Genomic DNA, 25,852 nt, shown 5'->3' on the forward strand with positions numbered 1-25,852 from the left:
GAAAGGAGTAGACTGATGAGATAGTAATTTGTTGGGTTGGATTTGTTCTGTTTTCTTGTGTATAGGATGCAAGTGTTCAGGGCCGATATCTTTTGCATCTAGCACATCTAGCTATATTTTGATAGCAATGGCTGAAGACAGGCATCTATGACATTGGGAATTTCTGGAGGAGGCAGAGTTGGATCACTCAGTCCTTCTCCTCCGTGAGTTAATTCGTTGCCCTCCATCATTCATGACAGGATGTGGCAGGACTACGTAGCTTAGATCAGATCTGTTGATTGTGCATTCACTTAGCTCTGTCTATCATTTCCTGCTCATGCTGTTTGACACATTAAGTAGCCTGTTTTGTAGCTTCGCCAGGTTAACATTCTTAGGTTTTCCTAGTCCTGCTCTTGACATGGCCTCCTGCACGCTCTACTAATCCAGGGTTGATCCTCTGTCTTGATGCTACTGGTAGCGTGGGAATATGTGCCAGGCCACGAGGTTGCAGGTTGTATTGGAGTATGGTTCTACTACTCCTTATGGGCCATGGTACCTCATGGATGCCCAATCCTGAGTTAATAAATCTGTTCAATGTCTCCCATTTTACATGCAATGGTGCCACACAACACAAGGTATTTGCAGTGTGAAGGGGGGGGATTTTGTCTCTATAAGGACTGTGTGGTAGTCACTCTTACTAAGATTATCATGGACAGATCCATCTGAGAGAGTCATATTGGTGAGGATTATATCAAGAACATTGTTTCTTCTTATTGGTTGCCTCATCACCTGCTGCAGGCCCAATACTGCAACACTATATGTTAGGAATCCACCAGCTCGACAGTAGTACTGCTGCCAAGTCACTCTTGGTGCTGGACATGGAAATATCCCATCCAGCATACATTCTCCACCCATACCATCCTCAGTGCTTCCTCCAAATGGTGTTCAACATGGAGAAGTACTGATTTATTAACCGAGATGGTGATACTTTGTAATTTGCAGGTGGTTTTCATGCTGATATTTAACAGGCTGTCATGAGACTTTGTGGGATCTAGAGTCCATATCGAAGACTCCCAGGGCAACTCCTTTATGACTGTATCCTCCTCAGTGACCACCTCTGCTAGGTCTGTCCTGCCAATGAGAAAGGACATATGCTGCGACAGCAATGGAAGAATTTGGGATGTTATCTGCAAGGTATGATTCCATGAGTGTAAATATGTCAGGCCATTGCTCAATTTTCACACTGTTCCCAGTGTCTAGGTCAATACCATATATGTATCCAGTTTCATTCCTTTCCTCAGACTTTCTGGCAATTGTTACAGTGGATTGCAAGGCCATTTCAGAAGGCAGTTCAGAGTCAACCACATTGCTGACAGCCTGGAGTCACGTGTAGATTAGGCCAAGTAAGGACAGCAGTTTCCTTCCATGAAGGACATTCGTGAATCACATGGACTTTTCAACAATGGTGACATGGTCATTAGACTTTCAATTAGACTTTTCATTGAATTCAAATTCCACAACTTGCTGTGATATAATTCATACCTGGTTCCCCAGAAAATTAGCTGGACCTCTAAATTGATAGTCCACCTATAATATCACTAGGCCAATGCCTAGCAATTCAAAAACCAGAAACCCAAACTCACAACATAAAACACTTAAAAAATGTTAAAATAATACACAGGGCAGTTTTTATCGCATTCTGGTATAGGGTAATTAGGAAGGACAAGAAAAATAGGAAAAGGTGGAGGAATGGCTCGGCTAATGAATTATCATATTAATGCAATAGAGAAGGATGTCCTTAGTTCAGGAAACCAGGATATAAAAGTAGAGATGAGCTGACCAGACAGCAAGACATACTAGGCCTATGTAACGAGATATGTTTAATTAGCGACTTTGGTATAGGCAACCCTCCAACAGTGCAATCATAATTTAACATTCACTGGAGGATGATCATCTGTGGTCAACAGAAGAATTAAAGATAGTGAACTTAATGAGAAAGAATATAATTATATTCTAGGTCAGAAGATTGTACAGAATATTAAGAAATGAGAATGACTAAAAGCATTACTAAGAAGGGAAAGTGAATGCTCTATTGCCAAACTTCTGATGACACATAAATAGGTTGTGAGCAAAGTGTTGAAGATGCAGAGGGATATAGACAGTTTAAGTTAGTGAACAAAAACTTAGATGAAATAAGAGGACATGCACTTGAGTAGGAAGAGTAAAGTAGCTAAATCTTATTTAAATGGTGAAAGATTGCAGAAAGCTACAAAACAGAGGGATTTGGGAGTCTTCATTTAAGATTCAGAAGAAAGCTAGGATCCAAGTTCAGTGGGCGACAGAAAAGACAAATGGAATGTTGGACCTTTATTTCCAAGGAAATGAATATAAAAGTAGGGGAAGCATGAACTGTTCTGGGTCCTTTAGGAAGGTATACCATCAGTCGAGATGGTCCAGAGAAGGTTCGCTAGGCTGTTCAGTATTATGGATCTGTGGTCATTCAAGTACAGAAGAATGACAGGAGACATTATCAAAGCATACAGGATTCTTAGGAGACTTGATAAGGGTAGATGCAGAAAGATCGTCTCCCTTTGAGAGAATGTTTCAGGATCAGAGGTTACAATCGCAGAGTATGAGGTCACTCTATTTGAGAGAGGGGTGAAGAGGAATTTCTTTCTGGATAGCAAATCTGTAGAACTCTTTCCCAATGAGGATGTTTAGGATGGGTCGTTAAGTACATTCAAGGCTGAGATAGACAAATTTTTTTTTTACTGGTAAGGGAACCAAGGATTACTGGGAAAAGGCAGGAAAGTGAAGTTGAGGATTGTCAAATTAACCATGATATCAGTGAATGATGGAGCAGAGTCAATAGGCTGAATGGCTGACTTCTGCTCCGGCATCTTATGGTCTTCAGGGGCAAAGAATATGAGAGAGAGAAATCTAGAAACATACAAAGATAATAAGAATTTGTATAGTTTTTTAAAAAATCCAAATTAACAAGGTGAAACGTAGTCCTATAGAAAGTGAGCCTCAGGGATTAATGATGGAAAATAAGGATATGGTGGATGATTTGTACAGTATTTTACATTGGATTTTACCATAGAGGCAAAGCCAGATATAATGGAAAACAGAAGGGAGAGAGAAACTCGAGAAAATTACAAACACCAGGTACTTAGCAACTTGTCAGCATGTATATACAACAAGTTCCCAGAAGCTGATAGAATCTTAAAATAAGTGGCCAGTGAATTAACAAAGATGATAGCAGAGTAAGGAAGCAAGGCTGGGACTAGTCTTTCACCTTTTATTCTTCTTTTTACTTTTGCTTATTTTTTGTTTTTTTTTCTTTAAAATTTGGACAGTGGTGGGTAAAGGAGGCATCCGACAGCAGTGGTGCAATGTCAGGAAGAGCTGGACATGGCTCCACCCCAGCCTGGGATCTCCTGTCGAGCGAGGAACAGATTCTGGGCTGACTCCCTTGGCCTGGACTCGAGGCTGGGCCAACACTTCAGGTCTGCAACTATGCCTGGGGTCTTGAAGGAGCGAAAGCATTGGTGAAAGGGATAGCTGGACGGTAGATCGGCAGCAGCGTCTGGAAGAGTATCAGAGGGGGAACAGACGGCTTCTCCCAGTCCAGCAATGAGGTGGCTTCCAGTGGCGCACATGGCAATCTCGGCCTGGCATGGCAGTCTTTTTCAGTGGTGGTTTCCAGCCAAGTAATCTAGTGGCAGAGAATGGCGGTCTCACCCTGGCTCAGTCTTCAGGGTATTGCAATATTCCTTCAATCGGCTTTCCCTGAGCCCAGAAACCATTAACTAAATTGTAATGAACTTTGTCTTAATTTTATTTTTTATTACTATGTATGACTTCGATCATTAAAATAGGTACCATGGTGAGGTGACTTATGAAACTTTTCTGTATTTTTCATGTAAAAATACACATGACAACAAATTTTTATTCTATTCTGGACAGTTGATGCACTTGTTCCAATTTCGCGAATTTATCTTGATTCATGGAAGATTCCATTGGATTAGGGAATAGGAAATATAATTTGTTAAATCAAGAAGAAAGGGTGACAGAAAACTTATGCCAGTTAGTTCAATATCTGGCATAAAGAAAACATTATCAGCTAATGAAGGCACCAAGCAGAGCACTTGGAAATTCAAGGTAATCAGGCAGTTGCAACATGATTTTGTGAAGAGGTCCTGTTGAACCAAATTATTAGACTTCTTTGAAGAATAACATGTTTTGTGAATATAGGAGAAATGATGGACATACTGTACTTGGATTTCCAGAACATATTTGATAAGGTGTCACGTCAAAAGCAATTGTGGAAAATAAAAGGTATATGACATGAATAAAAGATTGGCTTTCTAACAGGAAATAGAGCAGGCATAAAAATGGATGCTTTTCAGATTGACAAGACATGAGTGATGTGCCGCAGGGATCAGCGCTGGCGCCTCAACCTTTTACAATTTATGCAAATGACTTAGATGAAGGGACCAAAGGTATGACAACAAAAATAGGCTGGAAAGCAAGATGCAAAGAGGACAAAGATCTGGGAAGTAGATTATCATGTGGAAAAGTGTACTAATGTCCATTTTGGCAGGAAGAATACAAAACACATTGCCTAAATGGTGAGAAATTATAGAATTCTGAGATGCAGAGGTGTCCTAGGGCACAAATAACTCAAGGTTAGTATGCAGATTATAGTGAGTAATTTGTTAAGCTAATATAATGTTATTGTTTATTGCAAAGGAGAATGTATACAAAATTAGGGGTTAGTTTTAATTATATAGAACATGGTGAAACTACATCTGGAGTAATGTATATAGTATAATGTTCTTATTTAAGGGAGGATGTAAATATGCTCGCGAAATGGGTGGGTTGTCTTATGAGGGAAGTTGAACAGGTTAGCCTTGTAAATGCTGGAGTTTAGAAGAGTAAAGGTTTACTTTACAGAAACAAAAATTCTTGGTAGGGTGGATGTAGAATGGATTTTGGTCTTGCATATAAAGTCATTGTTTAAAATTAAGGGGCTATCCATTTCAGAGGAGACTTTCAGATTTGTTGAAACTATCTTCTTTAAAAGGGTTCCAAATAATTCTTTGAAATATTTTTAAAGTAGAGTGGATAGGTTCTTGGTAAGCAAGGGAGTGAAGGGTTATCAGAGGTAGGTGGGAATGTGGAGTCGAGATTACAATCAGATCAGCCATGACCATATTAAATGGTAGAGCAGACTTGAACAGCCAAACAGTCCACTCCTGCTTTTAACCCATGTTCCTATGTAGTACCTCTGGTTCAAAGATTGCTCCACTGTACACTGGATTTGCTGTTGTTCGTCGTTTCCTTTCTTGCCTCTTGCTTTGGATCTCTGTTTAAAATCAAAAATGTTATACAGATCAAGCTTCAAGATTACTTGCATATCAATGCATTTACTGTATTTTTTGTTTCTACTGCCTGACCTCCTCAAATTTCACACAGTGACGAAATGCATGGGGGGGGGTGTGGTGGGGTGGAATGAGCGCCCACGTGACGGTGGGGGGGGGGGGGGGGGGGGGGGGGGGAAGACATTATTATCCAGAGCCTCACTTCTCATACTGGCCATGCAGAACCTCTTCTTCCAGTTCTACCTTCATCATTAGAGCACAACAATTGGATCATTGCTGTCCCACAAGTTCTTCTCCAGCCCAGACCTGAAATCCTGAGAGCTGGCAACACAACCCCCAGACTCTCACTCTTTATTAGAGAACAGTGTAAATCTACACTGTCTCTTACAACCACTACAGTTGGCTTTTTAGCTCCCTGTACCACAATGCCATAGTCTTTAGCTCATTTATCTCTCAGCCCTCACTCTCATCCAGACTGAGAAAATCTCAAACCTATTGGACAATTGCACAGGCTGACACTCCTGCAATACTGTCCTCTGAAACCTCTATCTGGAATCACACCCCATCCTGTCTGATGTCTGACCATGTCAGAAAACTTAAGAGGTGTGACTGCCTCTAGGTACAGTGAATCTGGGTAATAACAGGGCTTCCAGGCTCAGGGAGGAACATGCAGGTGGTGACGTTCCCATATATCTGCTGCACTTGTCCTTCTAGGTGGTAGAGGTTATGGCTAGTAAGGTGCTTTTAAGAGCCTTGCAGAGTTACTGCAGTGCATCCTTTAGATGGCACATATGGCTGCCATTTTTTAAATACTCCTGGGATGTGGGTTCTACCATTCAGTATGGGATTTGGGTCAGCGTTTATTGCCCGCTTCTAGATGCCCTTGAGAAGCTGATGGTGAACTGTCTTCTTGAACTTCTGCAGTCCTTTGCTTTAAGTAGACCGATGTGCCCTAAGGCAGTCAGCTCCACAATGTTGACCTAGTGACAGTGAAGTAACAGCATTTTATTTCCAACTCAAACGGTGAGTGATTTGGAAGGGAACCTATAGATGGTGACTCTCCCATGTATCTGCTGCTCGTCCTTCAAGACAGAAATGATTGAGTTTGGAAGGTTTCTAAGGAGCATTGATGAATTTCTGCCATTTTGTAGATAGTAGCAGCCATGTGCACTGAATGTCGGTGGTGGGAGTGGATGTTTGTGGATGCAGTGCCAATCAAGTGGACTGCTTTGTCCTGGACGGCATCAAGCTTAAGTGGCGCTGGATCTGAACTCATCTAGGCAAGTGGGGAGCATTCCATCACACTCCTGACTTGAGCCTCATAGATGGTGGTCAGGCTTTGGGGAGACAGATGGTGAGTTCTTCGTTATGGCATTGCTAGCCTCTGCTCTGTTCTGGTAGGCACTACTTATACTGAGTTCAATTCAGCTTCTGATCAACTGTAATCCTCAGTACGTTCATACAAGTAATTCAGTGATTGTAAAGCTGCTAAATGTCAAGGGTCAGTAGTTAGATTGCTTAGTATTGGAGATAGTCCTTGCTTCCTATTTGCTTGGTCACTTATGCTGGAGTATAATTCTGCTGCTGAAGAGCACTTCATGGATCCCAATCTTGAGTGGCTAGATACATTTGAAGTCTGTCCCATTTAACAACTGCATGGTGGCACAGAGGTTAGCACTGCTGCCTCACCTTGCCAGGAACTCAGGTTCAATTCCAGCTTTGGGTGACTGTGTAGAGTTTGCACATGTCTGTGAGCATTTCCCCTCACACTCTGGCTTCCTCCCACAGTCCAAAGATGTATAGGTGAGGAGGATTGGCCATGCTAAAAATTGTCCGTAGTGTTCAGGGATGCGTTGGCTTGGTGGATTAGCCATAGTAAATATGGAATTATGGGATATGGTAGGGGTCAGGTTGGGATACTCTTCGGAGGGTCGCTGTGGATTCTACGAAACATGGTGATAGTGCCACACAACACAATATAAAGTGGTGTCAGTGTGAAGGCAGAACTTTGTCCCTACAAGGTGTGTGCGGTGGTCACTCTTACCAATAGTGTCGCAGACAGATGTATTTGCAGCAGGCAGATTGGTGATGAAGAAGTCAGGTACATTTTTCCCTTCTTGCTGGTTCTCTCACTACTGTCCTTTAGAACTCAGCCAGCTCAATTAATAGTGCTGCTGCCAAGCCATTCTTGATGTTGAATATTTAAATTTCCCCATCCAGAGTACATTCCGTGCCCTTGGCACCCTCAAAGCTTCCTTCAAGGATTGTCCAACTCAGGGCAGCAGGGAGTTATTAGCTGAGGGAAGATGATACATGGCAATCAGCAGAAGGTGTCCTTGCCCATGTTTGACATTATGCCATGAGATGCAATCGAGTTTAGATTCAATGTTGAATACTCCCAAGGCAACTCCCACCTGATAGCAGTCCATGGTACCATCATTTCTGCTAGGCCTGTCCTGGTTAGACATATCCAGTGATGCTGATGGTTATGTTTGGAACATTGTAAGGTATGATTCCATGAGTATAATTAAATTAAGGCTATTATTGGACTAATCTATCAGACAGTTTTCCAATTTTGGCATTAGTCTCCAGATGTTGGTAAGGAGAACTCTGCAAGGTCAGCAGGGTTGTGTGACAAGTTGGAGAGAGTGGCAGAGTTAATATTTTCCTGCTTTTGTAAGACATAGACCTCAGAGTTTTAACTGCAGTGAGAAAGCTTGGCTAACAGCACAACTAGTTCATGAATACATCTTTGGTAACAGTGCTCAAATGTTATTAGGACCCAGAGTCTTTGCAGTATCCTGTGCCTTCAGCTGTCTGTTGATCTATTCCAAATAAAATTTGCTGAAGACTGGCAACTGCGATACTGGGAACCTCAGGGGAGGATAAAATGGATCATCCACTTGACTCTTCTGATTGAAATTGTTTAAGATACTTCACTTTCTCTTTACCACTGATGTGCTGGGCATCTTAAAAGTGGTGATATTTGTGCAACCTCCTCCTCCAGTGAGCTGTCTAGTTGTTCCTTACCATTCATGACTGCATGTGCCAGGATTGTAGGGCTTAAATCTGTTCTGTCAATTGTGGAATAACTCAGCTGTTTATTGCATGCCATTCACACTGGCCTGTAAGCAATCCTGCGACGTGGCAGTATAGCAAATAAAGGATGTCTACGATAAGGTGGTGAACTTCCAGAATGACAACACCAGATTAGCCCAAATTGTAGATGCTGATCATGCAGCCAGGTTAACAGAGTGTACAGGCCACACTTGCCCAAAATCAGAGGCAAGCCTAGAATGATGGCTACAAATAGTCTTACCCACATCATACTTAAAAATACAGTAAGACACATTTTTAACAGATGAAACTGGACAGTTTTATCATGTTTTACCAGATTGCTCTTTGATGTTTCAAGATGAAATGTATAATGGTGAAAAGGGAAACAAGGAACATATCACTGCTACTATGATTTGTGCCAACATGGATGCCACTTAAAAAAAGAAATTGTTGCTCCTTGTGCAGAAAAGTCCAAGAAGCCATATAGCTTTGTGAATATCAAAATACTAACCATACAGTACAAGTTTAATAAAATTGTCTGAATGACCTGCACAATTTTTAAGATATGGATCAAGAAATTGGAAAAACTATTAATAAAGGAAAATGGTCATCTTTATTAACCCTGAAGAGTCTAATGAATGATCACCCACCCGCTTCCCTGGCTGAAGCTGCAAGCTCCAAGAAATATTCTGGTATTTTGCAGTACTGGTCATTCTGCTACAACACATTTTGTCAACACAAATTCGCTTTAACATGATTGACAAATAGTGATGCTGTTTCTAAAGCATGACCTTTTGAAATGTGCGTTGATTAAAGCACAATTGCATTGCCAACACTAAGTGCTATTTGGATTGTATGATTCTTGTAAAGCGTGGGGTCGCACAGGAACATGACTAGCACACTATAGAAGTAATGACTGTACAGCACAAAAACACAGAAAACCAGTCTGACTGTATTGATGACATGAGGACTCATCCAAAGACACCCACTAAGATTAATTAGATTACCGAGAAATCATTAATTAAGGATTATAAAGAAACAGTACTGATCCCCATAGCTAACTCTCAGCATTTGCAATGCTTTTTAATGCTCAAGGTCAGATCATTCGAAGGTGTGAACGTGTTGAACTAGAAAATGATTTTTCTCATACTTACTGTATCACTGTTTTCATTTCTTTAAAATGTACCTTGCAGTTGTTTGCAAATCAGGCTATTCAGGGACTTTCTTAGCTATCTCAGGGCTCTGCTTATCACAAAATTGTGGGCAGGGCTCTTATGATTCAACTTACTGAGATTTTACTAAATCTAAATGTCAGTTGGACATGTTCAATTTACTCTTGGGAGTGACATGGAAATGATACATGCAAACAAAATTGCAAAACGCTCAGAGACAAAAAGGGACAAAAACTAATTTCTTACCTTCAAGGTGATCATGTGTAACCAACCCCAGAGAAACCATGAAAGCAACTTTCTGTACAAAAAAAAATGATAGTACCTAATTAAAGCAGTGTTAATAATATATACTGTTCAATAAGAGTTTCTGTCTTAATTTTCATTAGTTTCTGTTGAAGGGTACACAATTTCTAACAAATTAATATAATCCAGTTGGATGGGTCTGCTTGAGCCTGGTTCCATTCTTATCAATCTGATCATAGTCAGAGTACCATCTGAAATGCCTTCTCTTCACACTCCCATGCCTTTAACCCCAATGTCTCTCAAGAATCTACCCATAGCGCTCTCAGTTTCTCATCTACATGCTGCTTCTTAATATCGTCTAAACAGATACTACTACTTTTCAAAGGTAGCACTCTGCCCTAGCTCCCCACTACCTATCTCAACTCTTCCAATAATAAGACTACTCATCCGACAGAGTTCAAGATGAACAAAAATTTTCTCCAATTAAATACTGGGAAGAATAACCCTGTTGTTTTCAATCCATATCCAAACTTCTGTCCTGAGCTAACAACTCTATCCCTCTCCATGGTTACAATATAAGATTAAACCAGTCTATTTGTAACCTCAATGTCACATTTGATCCAAAGATGACCTTCCAAACTTACAGTCACACCACTACCTGACAGGGGACTACCATTTCACTAACAACCGTTGACTTAATCGGTAAACAAATTGGCTACTGAAACTCTTGTTCATTCCTTTGTTACCTTTGATCAAGATTATTTCAATGCATTCCTGGCTGGACACCCATATTCTACCTTTAGTAAACTTTAACTCATCTAAAGGTCCATATGTAACTAACTAGTCCAGTTCTCCTATGTTTGACTACCAATTACAGGTCCAAGTGATATAACACCTGGACTTCAAAATTCTCATCCAATTTTCAAGTCTTCATGTATTTCTTTCCCTATTGATCATCTACACATGCCCCATAATCTCCAGGGATTTCTTTGCTCCATTAATTTCAGCCTCCTAAGCACTCGCAAGTATAACTTGTTCATCAGTGGCAGCTGCATCATTTATTGCCTTAGTTTCAAGATCTGGAATTTCCTCCCGACAATTCTGTCTTTCTGAAGTGCTTTCCACCTTTAAAGCACTCCTCAAAACTTCTATTTGGTCAATCTCCTTAATATGGTTGCAGCAATATGGCTTCATATTGTTTCATAAGAGTGCTACATATGGATAAATTGTGTTGTTGACCATGTAATTTAACAGATTTAGCCTGAAGATCTTAATTTTAAAAATAAACAAACTCACTCAGGGTTAAGACCATGTCGAGCAAGAATGTTGTGAAACACATTTAAATCAAAATTCATACTCAAAATGAAGTGTGTACAGTGATCTAGGTGTACTTTAATACAAATGTCATCAGTTACCAAATAATTACTGATGGATAATCAGTACCTTGCATGCTAAAGCTGTCCCACTAGAAGGTGGCCAAAATATTGAAACAACTGAGAATGTTTCCTACAGATACATCAAAAACATCAATGATAAATTTATTTCTAGAAGCACTTTCCATACCACAGGACCAAACTTCTCCAGTGCTCCAATTCCTACTTTATCTCCCGAATCCAATTCCTGAAAGTCTATTGCTTTCTCACAATAAAATGTCAGTATTTCATGGATAACCACCAGTTCTTCACTGGCTTCCCAATGTTGTGACTCTTAACTCTCAACATATCAAATGCAATTTATTGATCGCGCCACAAAAATACATACATATTCTGACCCTATATCATCATTCAGTGCCCAAGTAGTATCATAGAATCAAATGGCATAGACAAGACTGGATGGCCCACTTACCTGTGCAGGTTGTTTGAAGGAACTATTCTGATTCCCCTTCTTGATTCCCCCATAGCCCTACACACAGTTTTCCTTTCCAACAATACAATATATTCAGTTCCTGTTATTGCTAAATCTGCTTCCACTATTCTTTCAGATATTCTTAACAGTCCCAGTTGCTCTACATTATAACCTGACATGTTTTACATATTAACATTAACCAATAATAATTTATTTAAAAGATATTGAAATATAATTTAATACTTCATTTTTGTTTTCCTTTGAATTTTAACAAATTGGTCAGTAAATAGAAATTGCTTCAACAACATTACCTCTGCGTTCTCCTCTTTCTTGGGTTTAGGTGGAACTGGAGAAGTGGGACTGCTGTCATTCGGTCTTTCTTCCCATTCCACCTGAAGTTTGATGGTCTAATAACAGAAAAATTATCAGTAAGTTATTAAATATTTCAACAATATAGATTCCATAATTATAAACACATCCATACTTCAAATGTATGAAGCTTTGATTCAGATCATTTAAAATGGATCTTAATTAACATATAGCAAATAAGGACCAAATCCTATATGAGTTACCATGTTGAAGAATATAACCAACAATTTTCAAAAGTATTATTGTCTGCTAAAATATTAAAACTGATATGAAGTGGTACCACAATTAATGATTGGCTGTTAAATATATGTTGGTACCTTTCAGTATAAGAACTAGGCTGCATTTTGCAGAGGAGGGGATAACAATTGCAAAACTGACAACTTCAGAATGTCAGACATATGCAGATTAGTGCACAAATCCTTAAGATGCTGTCTGTCCTTGGTGATTGTGACACAGGCTGCTTGCTGTGACCTCCCCCCACAGAGCCAGAAATCACAAATTAGGGACAATTTCAAGTTTCATACTCTCTCCCTACACTTTCAAATTCTTTAAATGTTATACTTTGTTGAATCAGGTACACCTGTTTTTAAACAGCAAGGTGATTAATAAAATGTGATGAATAAACTGATCGTAACTTTGAGTTACATATTTTGAGTATGCTTCGAAGCATTCTATCAAACTATTTTAGCTTCAATTTTATCTGTTAATGTGTTTAATTTGCTGTATGGAAAAACACTTTTAGAAGTATTTTTATTTTAGTATCCTTTGAAATCTTTTAATATGATTAATTGCTTGAACAAACCAAAAACATCAGTTACCGTACACAATGTTCAGTAAAGAACACTTGCAGTGAAACTGAATGATATTAGAGGTGAAATTCATGCAAGGGAGATCACTAATTTTCAGCAAGACTTGCTCCTTTGCAGGTGTTTTGCCACTAAAGGCAAAATCTGGGCCAGATTGAGGGTCAATATTCTTAGCTGAACATTAAGAATAATTGTGACTATTTTACTATATTTGGTGTCATGGTTGAGGAATTCATTTTTCAGAACTTGAAAATTGTCAAACAGTATGGTTAACTATAAAAATTTGTGAAATTAACAAAGACAGCAGCAGGGTAGCTTACAAAATAATTGCATGCAAATATGAGCTGGATAAATGGACACTCTGGCCAAACTAAATTACATAAATAGATTATTTAATTTAGGAGTCAGGTCAGAAACTCCACTATACCAAAGCTATGAAACAATTTGATGATGATCCTCACTTTTGGAGGAAGATAACAATTGATTGAGTACCTTATTAGGTCTCTGAAATATAGCTCAGTGAACATTATAGAACAGATCACTCCAATATGGTAGGAATATTGTGAACTAGGGTATTCAGTAATAGTGTCACTTAAAGGGGAGTTTAAAGATAATTCTAGGTAGTTGAAAGCATTTTCGAAAATTTATGTTTGAATAAGTATGAGTGCCCTAATGCTTGCTTATGTATCCGTCACATTATCAGTCAACAAAACTCGTCAACTGCCAGAATGAGTATGATGAGCAATGCATAAAGTAGTGTCAATTGACAGCATATTACATCCTTTTTGAGGATGAAGTGTGATCTGAAACTAACTATACGGGTACATCAACATCAGAGTTAGGCAATGCTGGAAGACTAATAATTTTTGATTTCTACATTCTACTGGATTTGCCAAAATAAGATTTTCGAAAATATCTTTTTTGAAATTCATTTGTGGATAAAAGTATTGCTAGCATTTATCACCTTTTGGTGCCACCTTCTTGACTTATTGCTGTCACATGATGAAGGCAAATCCAATAGTGCTGTTCAGGAGGGAGTTCCAGGATTTAGACTGAATGATGCTGAAGGAATGACAATACATTTCCAGACCAGCATGTTGAGAGACTTGGAGGGATAACTGCAGGTTCCTTTGTGTCTGCCTCCCTTCGCGGTCCTTCTGGGAAGTTGTTTGGTTGGGGTGTAGACCAGTAAGACTAACATTGGTACTGGGGAAGTTGGTGAAATCACAGCTGGAATATTGTATGCAATTCTGGTCTGATCTGAGGAAGGATGTTCTACTGTTGGGTCTACTGTTGTCTGTTGTTTACATAAACAATTCGTATGAGAATACAGCAGACATGGTTAGTACGATGATACCAAAACTGGTGGTATAAAACAGCGAATAGGAAAGGTTTAGAGGGATGTGGGCCAAATACAGGCAAGTGGAACTAGTTTAATTTGGGAAACCTGGTTGGCATGGATGAGTTGGTGCTGTATGATTCTAAGGTAGTTACAGGGGCAGAGTGGGATTATGGTACTGAGATCAATGATCAGCCATGATCATAGTGAACAGTGAAGAATAAGGGGGGCAAATTGTCTACTCCTGCTCCTATCTTTGATGTTTCTATATTTATGAAAAAACCATGACGATTTCCCACAGTGCACTTCTACATTATATGGAGGTGCCAGTGTTGGATTGGGATGGATAAAGTTTAAAAAAACATCACACAACACCAGGTTACAGTGCTCCGAAAGCTTGTACTTTCAAATAAACCAGTTGGAGTATAATCTGATGTTGCGTAATTTTTAACTTTGCCCACTTCTATATTGTACACCTTGCAATGTCAAAGGGAATGAAAGTTTAATGTTCTGGATGGAGGTAGCAATAAAATGCTGGCTGCTTTGCACTGGCTGGTGTTGAGTTTCTTGAGTATTGTTGGAACTGCACTCATTCAGAGAGCAGGCTCCTGACTTGTGTCTTTTAGACAGTGCAAAGTATTTTTGCCAGTTACACTGTGTAAATTTTTCAAGGGCACACAACTGATTGTCAACTTCATAACAATGACAGTCACTCTCATCTCACTGCTGGAACTTTACACCTTCTTTTCCTATGTTTGGATCAAGGATTAGGGTGTAGGAATGCTCGTTGAGCTATAGGTTTGATATCCAGACGTTTCATTACCTGGCTAGGTAACAAGTGAAGCGAAGCTTTTGTCTCCTGCTTTCTATTTATATCTTTCTCCTGGATGGGGTTCCTGGGGTTTGTGGCGATGTCATTTCCTGTTCATTTTCTGAGGGGTTGATAGATGGCATCTAGATCTATGTGTTTGTTTATGGCGTTGTGGTTGGAGTGCCAGGCCTCTAGGAATTCTCTGGCATGTCTTTGCTTAGCCTGTCCCAGGATAGATGTGCTGTCCCAGTCAAAATGGTGGTCTTTTTCATCCTTTGTGTAGGGCTACAAGGGAGAGAGGGTCATGTCTTTTTGTGACTAGCTGGTGTTCGTGTATCCTGGTGCCTAACTTTCTTCTTGTTTGTGCTACGTAGTGTCTGCGGCAGACCTTGCATGGAATTTTGTCGATGACTTTGGTTTTGTCCATGGGTTGTCCTGGGTCTTTTCAGTTTGTTAGTTTTTGTTTGAGAGTGTTGGTGGGTTTGTGTGCTGCTAGGATTCCGAGGGGTCTTAGTAGTCTGGCTGTCATTTCTCAAACTTCTTTGATGTATGGTAAGGTGGTTAGGGTTTCTGGCCGAGTTTGGTCTGCTTGTCGTGGTTTGTTCTTGAGGAATCTGTGGACTGTATTTTTTTTGAGTATCCGTTCTTCTTGAATACATTGTGTAGGTGGTTCTCCTCTGTTTTCCGAAGTTAGTCTGTGCTGCAGTGCGTGGTGGCTCATTGGAATAGTGCTCTGATGCAGCTTCGTTTGTGTGTTGGGATGGTTGCTGGTGTAGTTAAGTATTTGGTCAGTGTTTGTCAGTTTTCGGTATATGCAGGTTTGTAGTTCTCAGTTGTCCCTTCTTTCCACTGTGACGTCCAGGAATGCGAGTTTGTTGTCGGTTTCTTCCTCCTTGGTGAACTTTATGCCTGTGAGGGTGTTGTTGATGATGTTAAATGTCTGTTCTATCTTGTTTTGTTTTGTGATCTCAAAGGTGTCATCTACGTAGCGGACCCAGATTTTTGGTTTGATGGTTGGTAGGGCTGTTTGTTCTAGTCTTTACATTACTGCTTCTATGAATCCTGATAGCGGAGACCCCATGGGTGTGCCATTGGTTTGTAGACTGTGTTGTTGAAAGTGAAGTGGGTGGTGAGGCACAGGTCCACTAGCTTCATGATGCTTTCGTTGGTAATGTGATTGATGGTGGTTGGTGTGTGTGTGATGGTCTCTTCTAAAATGTGGTAAGTGTTTCCTTTGCCAGGTCGATGTTGATGGAGGTGAACAGTGCTGTTACGTCGAACGAGATCATTGCTTTGTCTTCCTCTATTTTAGTGTTTTTGATGATTTTTAGGAATTCCTGGGTGGAGTGGATGGAGTGCCATGACTCTTCTACTAGGTATTTCAGTGTTGCATGTAGTTCTTTGGCCAGTCTGCAAGTTGATGTTCTGGGTAGTAAGACTATGGGTCTGAGGAGGGGCTCCTGGTTTATGGATTTTTGGTAGTCCGTAGAATCGTGGGGGTGTTGGTCCCATCGGGTTTCATTTTCTGAAATTCCGTCTTGTTTAATTGTCCAGAATTGTGTAATTTTCTTAGGCGATATGTAATGTTGTTTCCTAGTTGTGGGGTTGGGTCTAGCGCCACCTGTTGGTAGGTGGATCAAGGATACAGAGTCTGGCATTAAATGACACTCATAGAACATAAAATAGGCAATCAGGAGACTTTTGGTGAACAAGTGCAATTTGACATTAATGATATCTTCTATCACTTTGCTCGTGATTTGAAAGTAGACTGATGGTTTTGATTTGTCCTGGGAAGAGGACATTCCTGGGCAACCCTACACTTTCTCAACTAGATGCCAGTAATGTAGCTGCATGAGGAACAGCTTGGCCAGGGACATGGTTAGTTTGAAGAACGCTTATATATGGCTGTAGTTCGAATATTGTAGGACTTCACTACATCAAATGTGCTCAGACTTTTTTGATATCACATAGATGAATCAAATTGGCTGAAGACTGGCTTTGATGAGGAAGTACTGAGGAGAAAACCAAGATGGACCATTTACTTGACATTTCTGTCTTAAAATGGTTGCCAAGGCTTCAATTTGGTCTTTTATACTCTTGTGTTTTGCACCATCACCACAGAGGATGGGATTATTTATTAAACTTACTGCTCCAATTAAAGTATTTACATACCTACCACCATTCATTACTATATGTGGTTGCATTGCAGTTTTTTGATCTGTTAGAGTTCTGCTTTGCTCTGTCCACAATACTGATTCCATTATTTAGCAGCATGTGATCCTGATTCTAGTTTCACCAGGTTGCAGATTTCAGGGTGCTACTCCTGGTTTGCTCTTCCACACTTATTGAACGCGGATCAGTCAGTCCTCTTGTTTAGTGGTGATGATGACTGAACAAGGGCTACGCCAGGGCACGAGGTTACATAGACTGTAGTCAATGCTGGCTTTTTGATTCCTGATCCCATTACAACCTTGATCCAAATGTGGGAAAAGGAGTTGAATACCAAAGACCATTTGAGTGTGACTGATCATGGGTACATTTGACTTATCCAAGTTGATTTATCCAAAGAGTTGTTTACTTCAGTGCTTCATGGGATTCTCAGTTCAGTTTTGAGATACCAAGTCTGTTCTAAATCTAATGTGATGACAGTTTCACATTACAGAGTGGACAATATCCTCAAGGTGAAGATGGAGCATTGCCTTGCCAAGGACAACAGGACAGCTACAGTAACAGGCATCTGCTTGTGTGACAGATAAATTAGTGAGAAAAAAGTCTTTCCTGCATGGTGGTTACTACAGAAACCACTCCTGGCCTAGTGTAACACCTATGTCCACGGGATTTAACAACTTTAGTGAACAATTAAGTCAGCCGGCTGGTGGTCCATATCCAGAAACTTTTATAACCTTGCTGTCCTCAGTGCCTCTTCAAAGTTCAACATGGAAAGAGTACTGATTGACTAGCTAAGGAGGGTGCAAGATTCTATTCCGCAGGAGGTTTTATTGTTCACTTTTCACCTGATGCCATGAGACTTTCATAACTTCTACAGTCAATATTCAGGCCTCCCTGGGTTACTTCTTCTTGAATCTACAACATTGTGATACCATAGTACATATGATTATTCATTTAGCAGGAATACTGGTGTAGGAGTCTTGGACAATTACCGAAAGATATGATTCTGAAGTGTCAGGTTGTTGCTCGACTGGTCTATAGGATAATGGCTCTTCCAAATTGGGCGCAAATCTCCACATCAGTGAAGTGTTGGCAGGATATACTGGGCTGGGTGTGCTTCTGGCATATCTGCTCACAAACTTGATTGAGGTTTTATGAAGGGGTGACCAAGAAAGGAGGTGAGGGCAGTGCGGTCGATGTTGTCTGCATGGACTTTAGCAAGGAGTTTCACAAGGTACCGCATGGTAGGTTGTTAAGGAAGGTTAAACCGTTCAGGATCCAGGGAGAGCTAGCCAATTGGATACAAAACTGGTTTGACATTAGAAGACAGTGGTTGATGGCAGAGCTGGTTTTTCAGACTGGAGGCCTGTGACCAGCGGTGTCCCACAGGCATCAATGTTGAGTCCACTGTTATTCATCATTTTTAAGTGATTTAGATGAGAATTTAGGAGGTAAGGTTAGTAAGTTTGTCGATGAAACCAAGACTGGTGATATAGTGGACAATGAAGAAGGTTATGTGGGAATCTTGATCACCTGGGCCAGTGGGCTGAGTAATGGCTGATGGAGTTTAATTTAGATAGATGTAAGATATTGCATTTAGATAAAGTAAACCAGGGCAGGACTTACACAGTCAATAGTAGGGCCTTGAGAGCGTTATACAAAAAATACAGATCTAGGGGAACAGGCTCATAGTTCCTTGAAAATGGTGTCACAGTTAGACAGGGTAGTGGAGGCGGCTTTCAACAGGCCAATTTTTATTGGTCAAAACATCAAGTACAGAAGTTGGGATGTCTTGTTGCAGCTGTACAAGACTTTAAAGAGGCCACATTTGAAATTGTGTGGACAGTTTTGCTCACCCTACTTTAAAAAGGGCATTATTAAACTAGAGAGAGTGCAGAAATGATTTATTATGATCCGAGCTGGTCTAGAAGGTTTGAGTTATAAGGAGATGTTGGATAGACTGGGACTGTTTTCACTGGAGTCTAAGAGATTCAGGAGTGACCTTATAGAGGTGTACAAAATAATGGCAGGCATGGATAAAGTAGATAGCTGACAGCTTTTCCCCATGGTAGGGGAGTCTAAAACTAGAGGGCATAGGCTTGAGGGGAGAGATACAAAAGGGTCCAGAGGGGTAATTTTTTTTTTCCCACAGATGGTGGTGATTGCATGAAACAGGCTGTCAGAGGTAGTGGTGGAAGCAAGTCCAATTTCATCATTTAAGAAACATTTAGATAGGTCATGGATGGGTTAGATATGGAAGGATACGGACCAAATGCAGGCAAATGGGACTAGTTTAAATTATGATAACTGGGCAGCGTGCGCCAGTTGAGCCTTTGGGCTCAGTTTCCATGCAGAAGACCTCTACGACTCTATATGCTGCCTAGATCATTTGGCGGTGTGCCGAGTTTGATTCTTGCACTTCATGTGGCATTTTCACGTGACTGAATGGCTTGCTCAGTTACTTCAGAAGACACCAAAGAGTCATTGCTATGCATCTGGTGGCACACACAGGCAGAGAAGAATACCAGACTTTCCTCCTTATACAATATTAATGAACCAGATGAGTTTTATGACAATCCAATAGTTTCATGAGAACAGCTTTTTAATTCCAGATTAATTACTGCGGTGATAGATTATTAGAGTAGGTCTTTGCATTATAGCCCAACCAATTAACCAATATAATCATATTTATACACGAGACATATATGGCAGAACAGCATGAAATTTTAAGTTTGAGTGGTTCAATATCACAACTATTTAGAACCAACACCGTTTTTTTTTATTTCTCCCAAATGTTTCTTGTTGTCTCACTTTCAATGTTACATACAAACGTATTTAATTAATGACCATTCACAGATTTGAATGCACAATTGAATGCTATAAAGAGAGGTCTTGTAGCACTGTGGTACGGTTCCTGCTTCTGGGTCAGGAGGTCTTCGTTCACGTATTCACCTGCCCCAGAGGTGGGTTATAACATATCCAAGTTTATTTAAATGACAAAGTCAATGCAGCAAAGATTATTTTAACTTGGATATAGGTTTGTGCCTGTTTTGGGAACAAAAAAAATACAAAGGCATTAGTACCTTGTTTTCCAGATTTGCTTTGCTGAGCTTCAGCTGTTGGGGGCCAACCACTTTGGGACTTGGGGTTGCTATGACAATACTCGTCAGCTGTGCAGTTGGTAACGTTTTGGTGACAGTAGCTGGTTGTCCATTCATAATTCTAGCCTGATGTATGGAATTTGCAGCTGATGGCTGAGAAGTGGGTGTGAATTTTGTCAGCATCACAGGTCGCTGGATTAGTTGCGAAGTCGTAAACACAGGTGCGGGTGCAATAGGAATACTATTTGGCATCACTGGCTTCGGACGAACCTGAGAATTTGGGTTGCAATGAGCAATTTAGCATGTTAGAAAGCAAACCGGTTCTCCTCCCACACCCCAATTTTTCTTTGTTTTCTGAAGCTGACGACTACTAAGGTCCTGTTGTCCAGAACTGGCTGGTCCAGTACCTTCCAAGCAGCAACTCTTCAGGTGTGAACCAAGACAATGTCATCAGGCTACTCAAAACATCATACTGAGTATTACATCCAAGGCCTACCGCAACTCAACTTATTCCATTGTTGGGCTCATCCCCCATGACACACTTGCACTTTCTGAACACAAAGAATGGTGACAGCAAGAACCATAGGTAATTCTGTCCTGCTCTTACAGGAATAAAATGCTGGGATCAACTGTATCACTTTTACAACAGCTCTCGATAAACATAACTAGCCTAGGTAAGACTGCAGATTGAACCAGAGGTCTTTCTACTTAAGATGGCTCAGTGTCAGACTTGTATTTACCAACTATCTTCACAAACTAAATACTGACACTTCCAAAAACTGTCCTGCTTAAATTCCACAAAAATTAAATATACGTAACACTCAATTACGGTTACAGTTTCCTAAACCTTATAACATCTAGAATAAAATTCTTGACAAGTCCAGTATCTCAACATAAGAACATAAAGTATACGTTATGCAGAAAACTAAGTAAAAATGGTTGAATACCTACCATGTATAAAGTATTTTCAAAAATTCAACATTCGTCACCTTTCCCTATTCCTCTTCCGAAGGACTAACTCATTCGGATTATGGTTTCACATATGCCAACAGCCATGTTGTAATTTACCAGGAGATCAAATTTCATTTGTGAACCCATGCAAACATCAGAATGTCTAGCCAAGTGAAGCGTCACAGCTGAACTCTGGTAGCTATAGACATCACTAAGTGATCATCTTTCATCTGGTCACTGTCCTGAAACGTAATTCTTTCAAGTTCCACAGATGTTGGCAAATTTACTGAGTATATCTAGCATCTTCTGTTTCTATTTCATATTAAAGCATCCACAGTATTTTTTTTTCACACTCAATAACACACAGGAGTGAGATTCTTATCTGACATTTCTCTCCTCAGCTCATATACAAAAGATATCCCAAGTTATATTCCCAAGAATAGTAGTAGTATTGAAAACCCTGACCACAAAGCTGAGGCAAGATTAGAAATGCGATTTAATTCTGGATTAAGACCTGCATACCAATCCTTCTTGGTACAAAATTCTTAACAGAATGGTAGATTTAGTCAGCTTTTCATTTGTATGTGAATAAAGATTAAAAACAAAAGAAATTGTGAATTTCTCCTAAACAACACCTTGGAATATGGCCTCTGAAACACAGGTATAAAACAATTCAACTGGTGCAGTGACATACTATAGAATCATACCTATTTAATGTTTCAGTAGACAACTCTGCATTTGTGAAGCCACAAATAATAGCAGCCTTCCCTATAACTCTTATTTACCTGTGGTAAGAGCGTTGGGCGTTGAGTCAGTCTGGGTGGAGGAATGAACTGAGGAACCTTGATTGGTGGGGAACTTGTAGTCTGCACCTGCTGATTTTGAACACATTTATCTCTTACACACTACTTTCATAGAAATCCTTCACATCAAGAATAAACCCCTGGGTACATACACGCTAGTACCACCTGTGTTTGCAACCAAGATTCCAGAAAGTCAATGTGCTTTCTTTTCTGAACTGTAAAACCACAAGCTTTTCACCCAAGCAGGATTTATTTAATTATTACAGATGAAACATACAAAGAAACAAAAGTAAGGACCTCACAATTCAGTAAAGCATGATTCCAGTCTTTAGTCAATAGATTATAGCCCAACACAAGGAACCTAAGCACACAAATTCGAGGCTGGTACTTTTGTTCATTAGTGAAGGCATATTACATAGTGCAATGCCATCTTTCAAATGTCTGCCTGCCTACCCTCTCAGGGTCCATAACAGATCTCATTGGGCTATTCAAAGAATGACGAGGAAGGTTCTCTCCAGTGTTCTGATCAATATTCAACATTTGGTCACTGACAGCTTATATGATCTTTCACACAAATGGCTGCTGCATTTCCAACATTACAAATGTCCAAATTTCAAAGTATGATATTAGCAATGATGTGCTTCAAAATGGTTGGTGGCCATGCAAGGAACAGTATAAATGCATGCTCTTTTATCTATAATTGAACCATCATCCATGTTATGCATTATAGATTACACAAATTTGATCCCAGATGGAATATACTGTGTTCAACTCCGTAACACAGCATTTAAGGAAGGATATGAAAGCTTTGGTGAGGATATAGAAAACATTTTATTCAAATTGTTCCAAGGAACAAGTAATTACAGTGAAGTAAATACACTGAAGAAGCTGGAGTTAATTCTCCTCTGCTGTAAGGATAACATGCGCAGATCTGATAAAAATGCTTAAAATCATGATGGGCTTGGTTAGAGCAACCAAGAATAAACTGTTTGAAATGGCTGAAGGCCAGAGGTAACAGAGAAAAATCTTTTTCAACAATGGTTACGATTTGAAATGCATTATCTGATATGATGGTAGGTACTGATTCAATAGCAGCAGGCAACAAGGAATTATGAAACATTATAGGGTTATAGAGAAAAAAAAAGCAATATATTAGGTTAAACTAGAAAGACAGGCTGAATGGTCTCTCTCTGTTGTGCAATTCTGAAATGCTTCGGTGACAAATGTGAGCTTCAAAGTTAGGACGAGTCATTTTATAGTCAGTAAGTGATGCACAGCATTAACTGAGATTTAAATTTCATTTTCATCTTTTAAAACAATGTAATTCCATGTCAGCATTTTATCTGTTACTTGGCTTGTATTGCCTATATTCCTTTTATTCTGATTCAAATGTTTTACTTCTCTCTAGGACTGTTATTATGTGGCATTTTTAAATAGAATTTTATTAAATGGTTTTGAAATTAAATCCTGAAATATATAAGACACTGAAAACAGTGAAGAGTTTAAAAACTACAATAGTCTAAATTTTGCAGTTGTAATGATGGTAAAATGGATTGTATTTCCCTTTATTCTTCTTTGAATGAGACTGTAACTTGCAGCATTTGACATGCATAGATAAATAGAAAAATTCAGAATTCACAAGTTGCTAACAGTGAACATCTTGTTCTTCACATTGCTGAAGTCCTTGCAGATGGAAATCATCCAGAAGTCACTGGCCTAAATTTTGGGGACAGTGGCTAAGCAAAGTCACTTGCCGCTGACTTCAAAGAAAGCTACCCACAAGCAGCGATCTCTATGGCACGGTTTTCCTTTTTTCAAAAGTTGCATGAAATATCAAGGAGATATTTTGCATACAGGAGTTGACAGTTTCAGTGGAGTAATGACAGAAAAGCAAAGAGTTTTGCTACAAAATTAGAGATTCTGAATTGATGTAAACATCCAAAATTTTTTTATTGCTATAAAATCCCTTCATGTTATGCCCTGAATGGGTTGTAACTAATGCTTTAATAAATAATTACTTTTGAATTACCCCTCTGCTCCTGAAAACTAAACTTACAGTTGCAAAAGGTAAAATTTCTCCATTTCCAGTTAAACACTTTACATTTTTAAAGTAATGCAAAAAATGCCTTTAAGTTCAGCTTCTGACTTAATATCAATCTTTATTTTGCTATTTTATGACTATTGCGATAAAATGCACTTGTTATTTTGGCGTCTTTCAGAATTTATCAAGTGATTGACATCGATGACATCCTTATCATTGCTCGAGATCTACGGGATGCCTAAATTAAATTAATGTTAGGAAAAGTGAAGTCCATGCCACAGATTTCACTGGACCATCTGGGCAGCTTTTTCCGGAGGTCAGCAGTGAGTACTTTGATTTCATGGGCATCAAAATCTAAGTCAACAACTTGAATTTGTGACAAACAGTAAAACTGTCATTTTTAACAAAAAGTTCTGTTAATATCAGTGTCTGGGCATTTCCCAATCATTTTGCCACAAAGAATTTGCAGAAAGCTTTTTTTAAAATATTAAATCACAAAATTGGGAAGGATTTCATGCCCTGTTTTATGGATAATCACATTCAACATCAGAAAATAGGTCTAGCAAATTTACATTTTCTGAAGTGGTATCTTATTTTAAAATAAATTGTTCATTTAATCTGGACAATGCACAGATGTTAAATAGCTAAATTGTAAGAAGAAAATATGGGACCAGAGATACATTTTAAAATAAGACAAAGACAAAAGAGTTATCAAAAATAAAGGTTTCAGTCAGCAGACAGGAAAGCAATAGTCGTAATCCCAGCAAGCAGGTTATAGTAATATTAAAAAAACAGATTTTACAGTTCCTAATCCAAAAGAGAGCTGAAAAAATAATTAGCTAACTAGAAACAAAGCTGAAATTGCTGTAAAGTGGAGGCAAGATTTTAATAATAAAAAAAAGTAACTGAAAGAATGCCAACTTTTCATAGTTCACTAATGAGAGTGTCTTTGTTATAATTCACACAATAAACATAGTTTGAATCAAAGACTTGATTTATATTCAATGTTCCTCTCATATAGCATATATTATCCTCACTTTTTACTATAAAACATACATGTTATATTTCTGTCCTCCTAAGGACAAAATAAAGGATTTCAGTATTGGCTCTGAGTGGGCAGGAAGTGTCTGTACTATGATGCAGAAAACATCATAATTATGAGACAGGCTGGATAGTTCAGCAAGATCTTTGTTATTTTTGTATGGCTTCACCAGGTCAAATTGATAAGATTACATGGAAGGAACAGAAAGGAGGGCACTGTTTTACTCAATAGTATTTACGTAGTTTCTTTTAGATCACTTGAATTAGTTGTGAATTAGGGTTAACTTTATCCTTTAAAGTATTTGACAAAAATTCCTTTATATCAATGATTGTCGCTGACTACGACAAGGCAATTGTACACTATAGTTTTGCTTCTCTTCAAAAATAAAGACCGTGGGCAAACAAAGGGAAGAGGAAGAGAAATTCCAATTACAATTTGATGAAAAACTCTTTTTAACTAATCTTTCCTCAGTTTGACAGCAATCTCAAATATAATCTGGAAGTCTGCTGTTGTAAAAGTTCCTAAGTGAGCAGTGAGCTTGAACAGTTACAATTCAGGTCCAAGTGAGTACAGCATATAACTATATAACATTCTAGTAACCCAACTGAAGACAGGCAGTAAAGGATGTCTTCTGTGAAAACCAATATTTTGTAGTGTGCAGGTGGGGAGGTGGTGTTTGGGGAAAGAGGGGAATTAGTCTTCTGAGGTTGGGTTTAAGATGATTTGATAGGACAATA

At 39.2% G+C, this 25,852-nt stretch overlaps 1 protein-coding gene across 4 annotated transcripts in view; it reads right to left on the bottom strand.

Annotated features, from left to right (window-relative positions):
• The window catches only part of LOC140472531 (PHD finger protein 21A-like), a 119,750-nt gene that overhangs the window by 36,185 nt on the left and 57,713 nt on the right, over positions 1-25,852 (bottom strand). For 3 of the 4 annotated variants that reach the window (XM_072567501.1, XM_072567498.1, XM_072567500.1), the window contains exons 3-7: positions 22,015-22,104; positions 20,261-20,548; positions 11,995-12,090; positions 9,842-9,893; positions 5,271-5,350 (exon numbers count right to left, since the gene is read on the bottom strand). In XM_072567501.1, the coding sequence (XP_072423602.1) occupies positions 5,271-5,350; positions 9,842-9,893; positions 11,995-12,090; positions 20,261-20,548; positions 22,015-22,104 (606 nt within the window). The remainder of the gene's footprint in view (positions 1-5,270; positions 5,351-9,841; positions 9,894-11,994; positions 12,091-20,260; positions 20,549-22,014; positions 22,105-25,852) is intronic. The other variant, XM_072567499.1, reaches the window with a different exon arrangement.

This window comes from Chiloscyllium punctatum, unplaced genomic scaffold, assembly GCF_047496795.1.
Source record: "Chiloscyllium punctatum isolate Juve2018m unplaced genomic scaffold, sChiPun1.3 scaffold_355, whole genome shotgun sequence".
NCBI classification, from domain to species: Eukaryota; Metazoa; Chordata; class Chondrichthyes; order Orectolobiformes; family Hemiscylliidae; genus Chiloscyllium; species Chiloscyllium punctatum.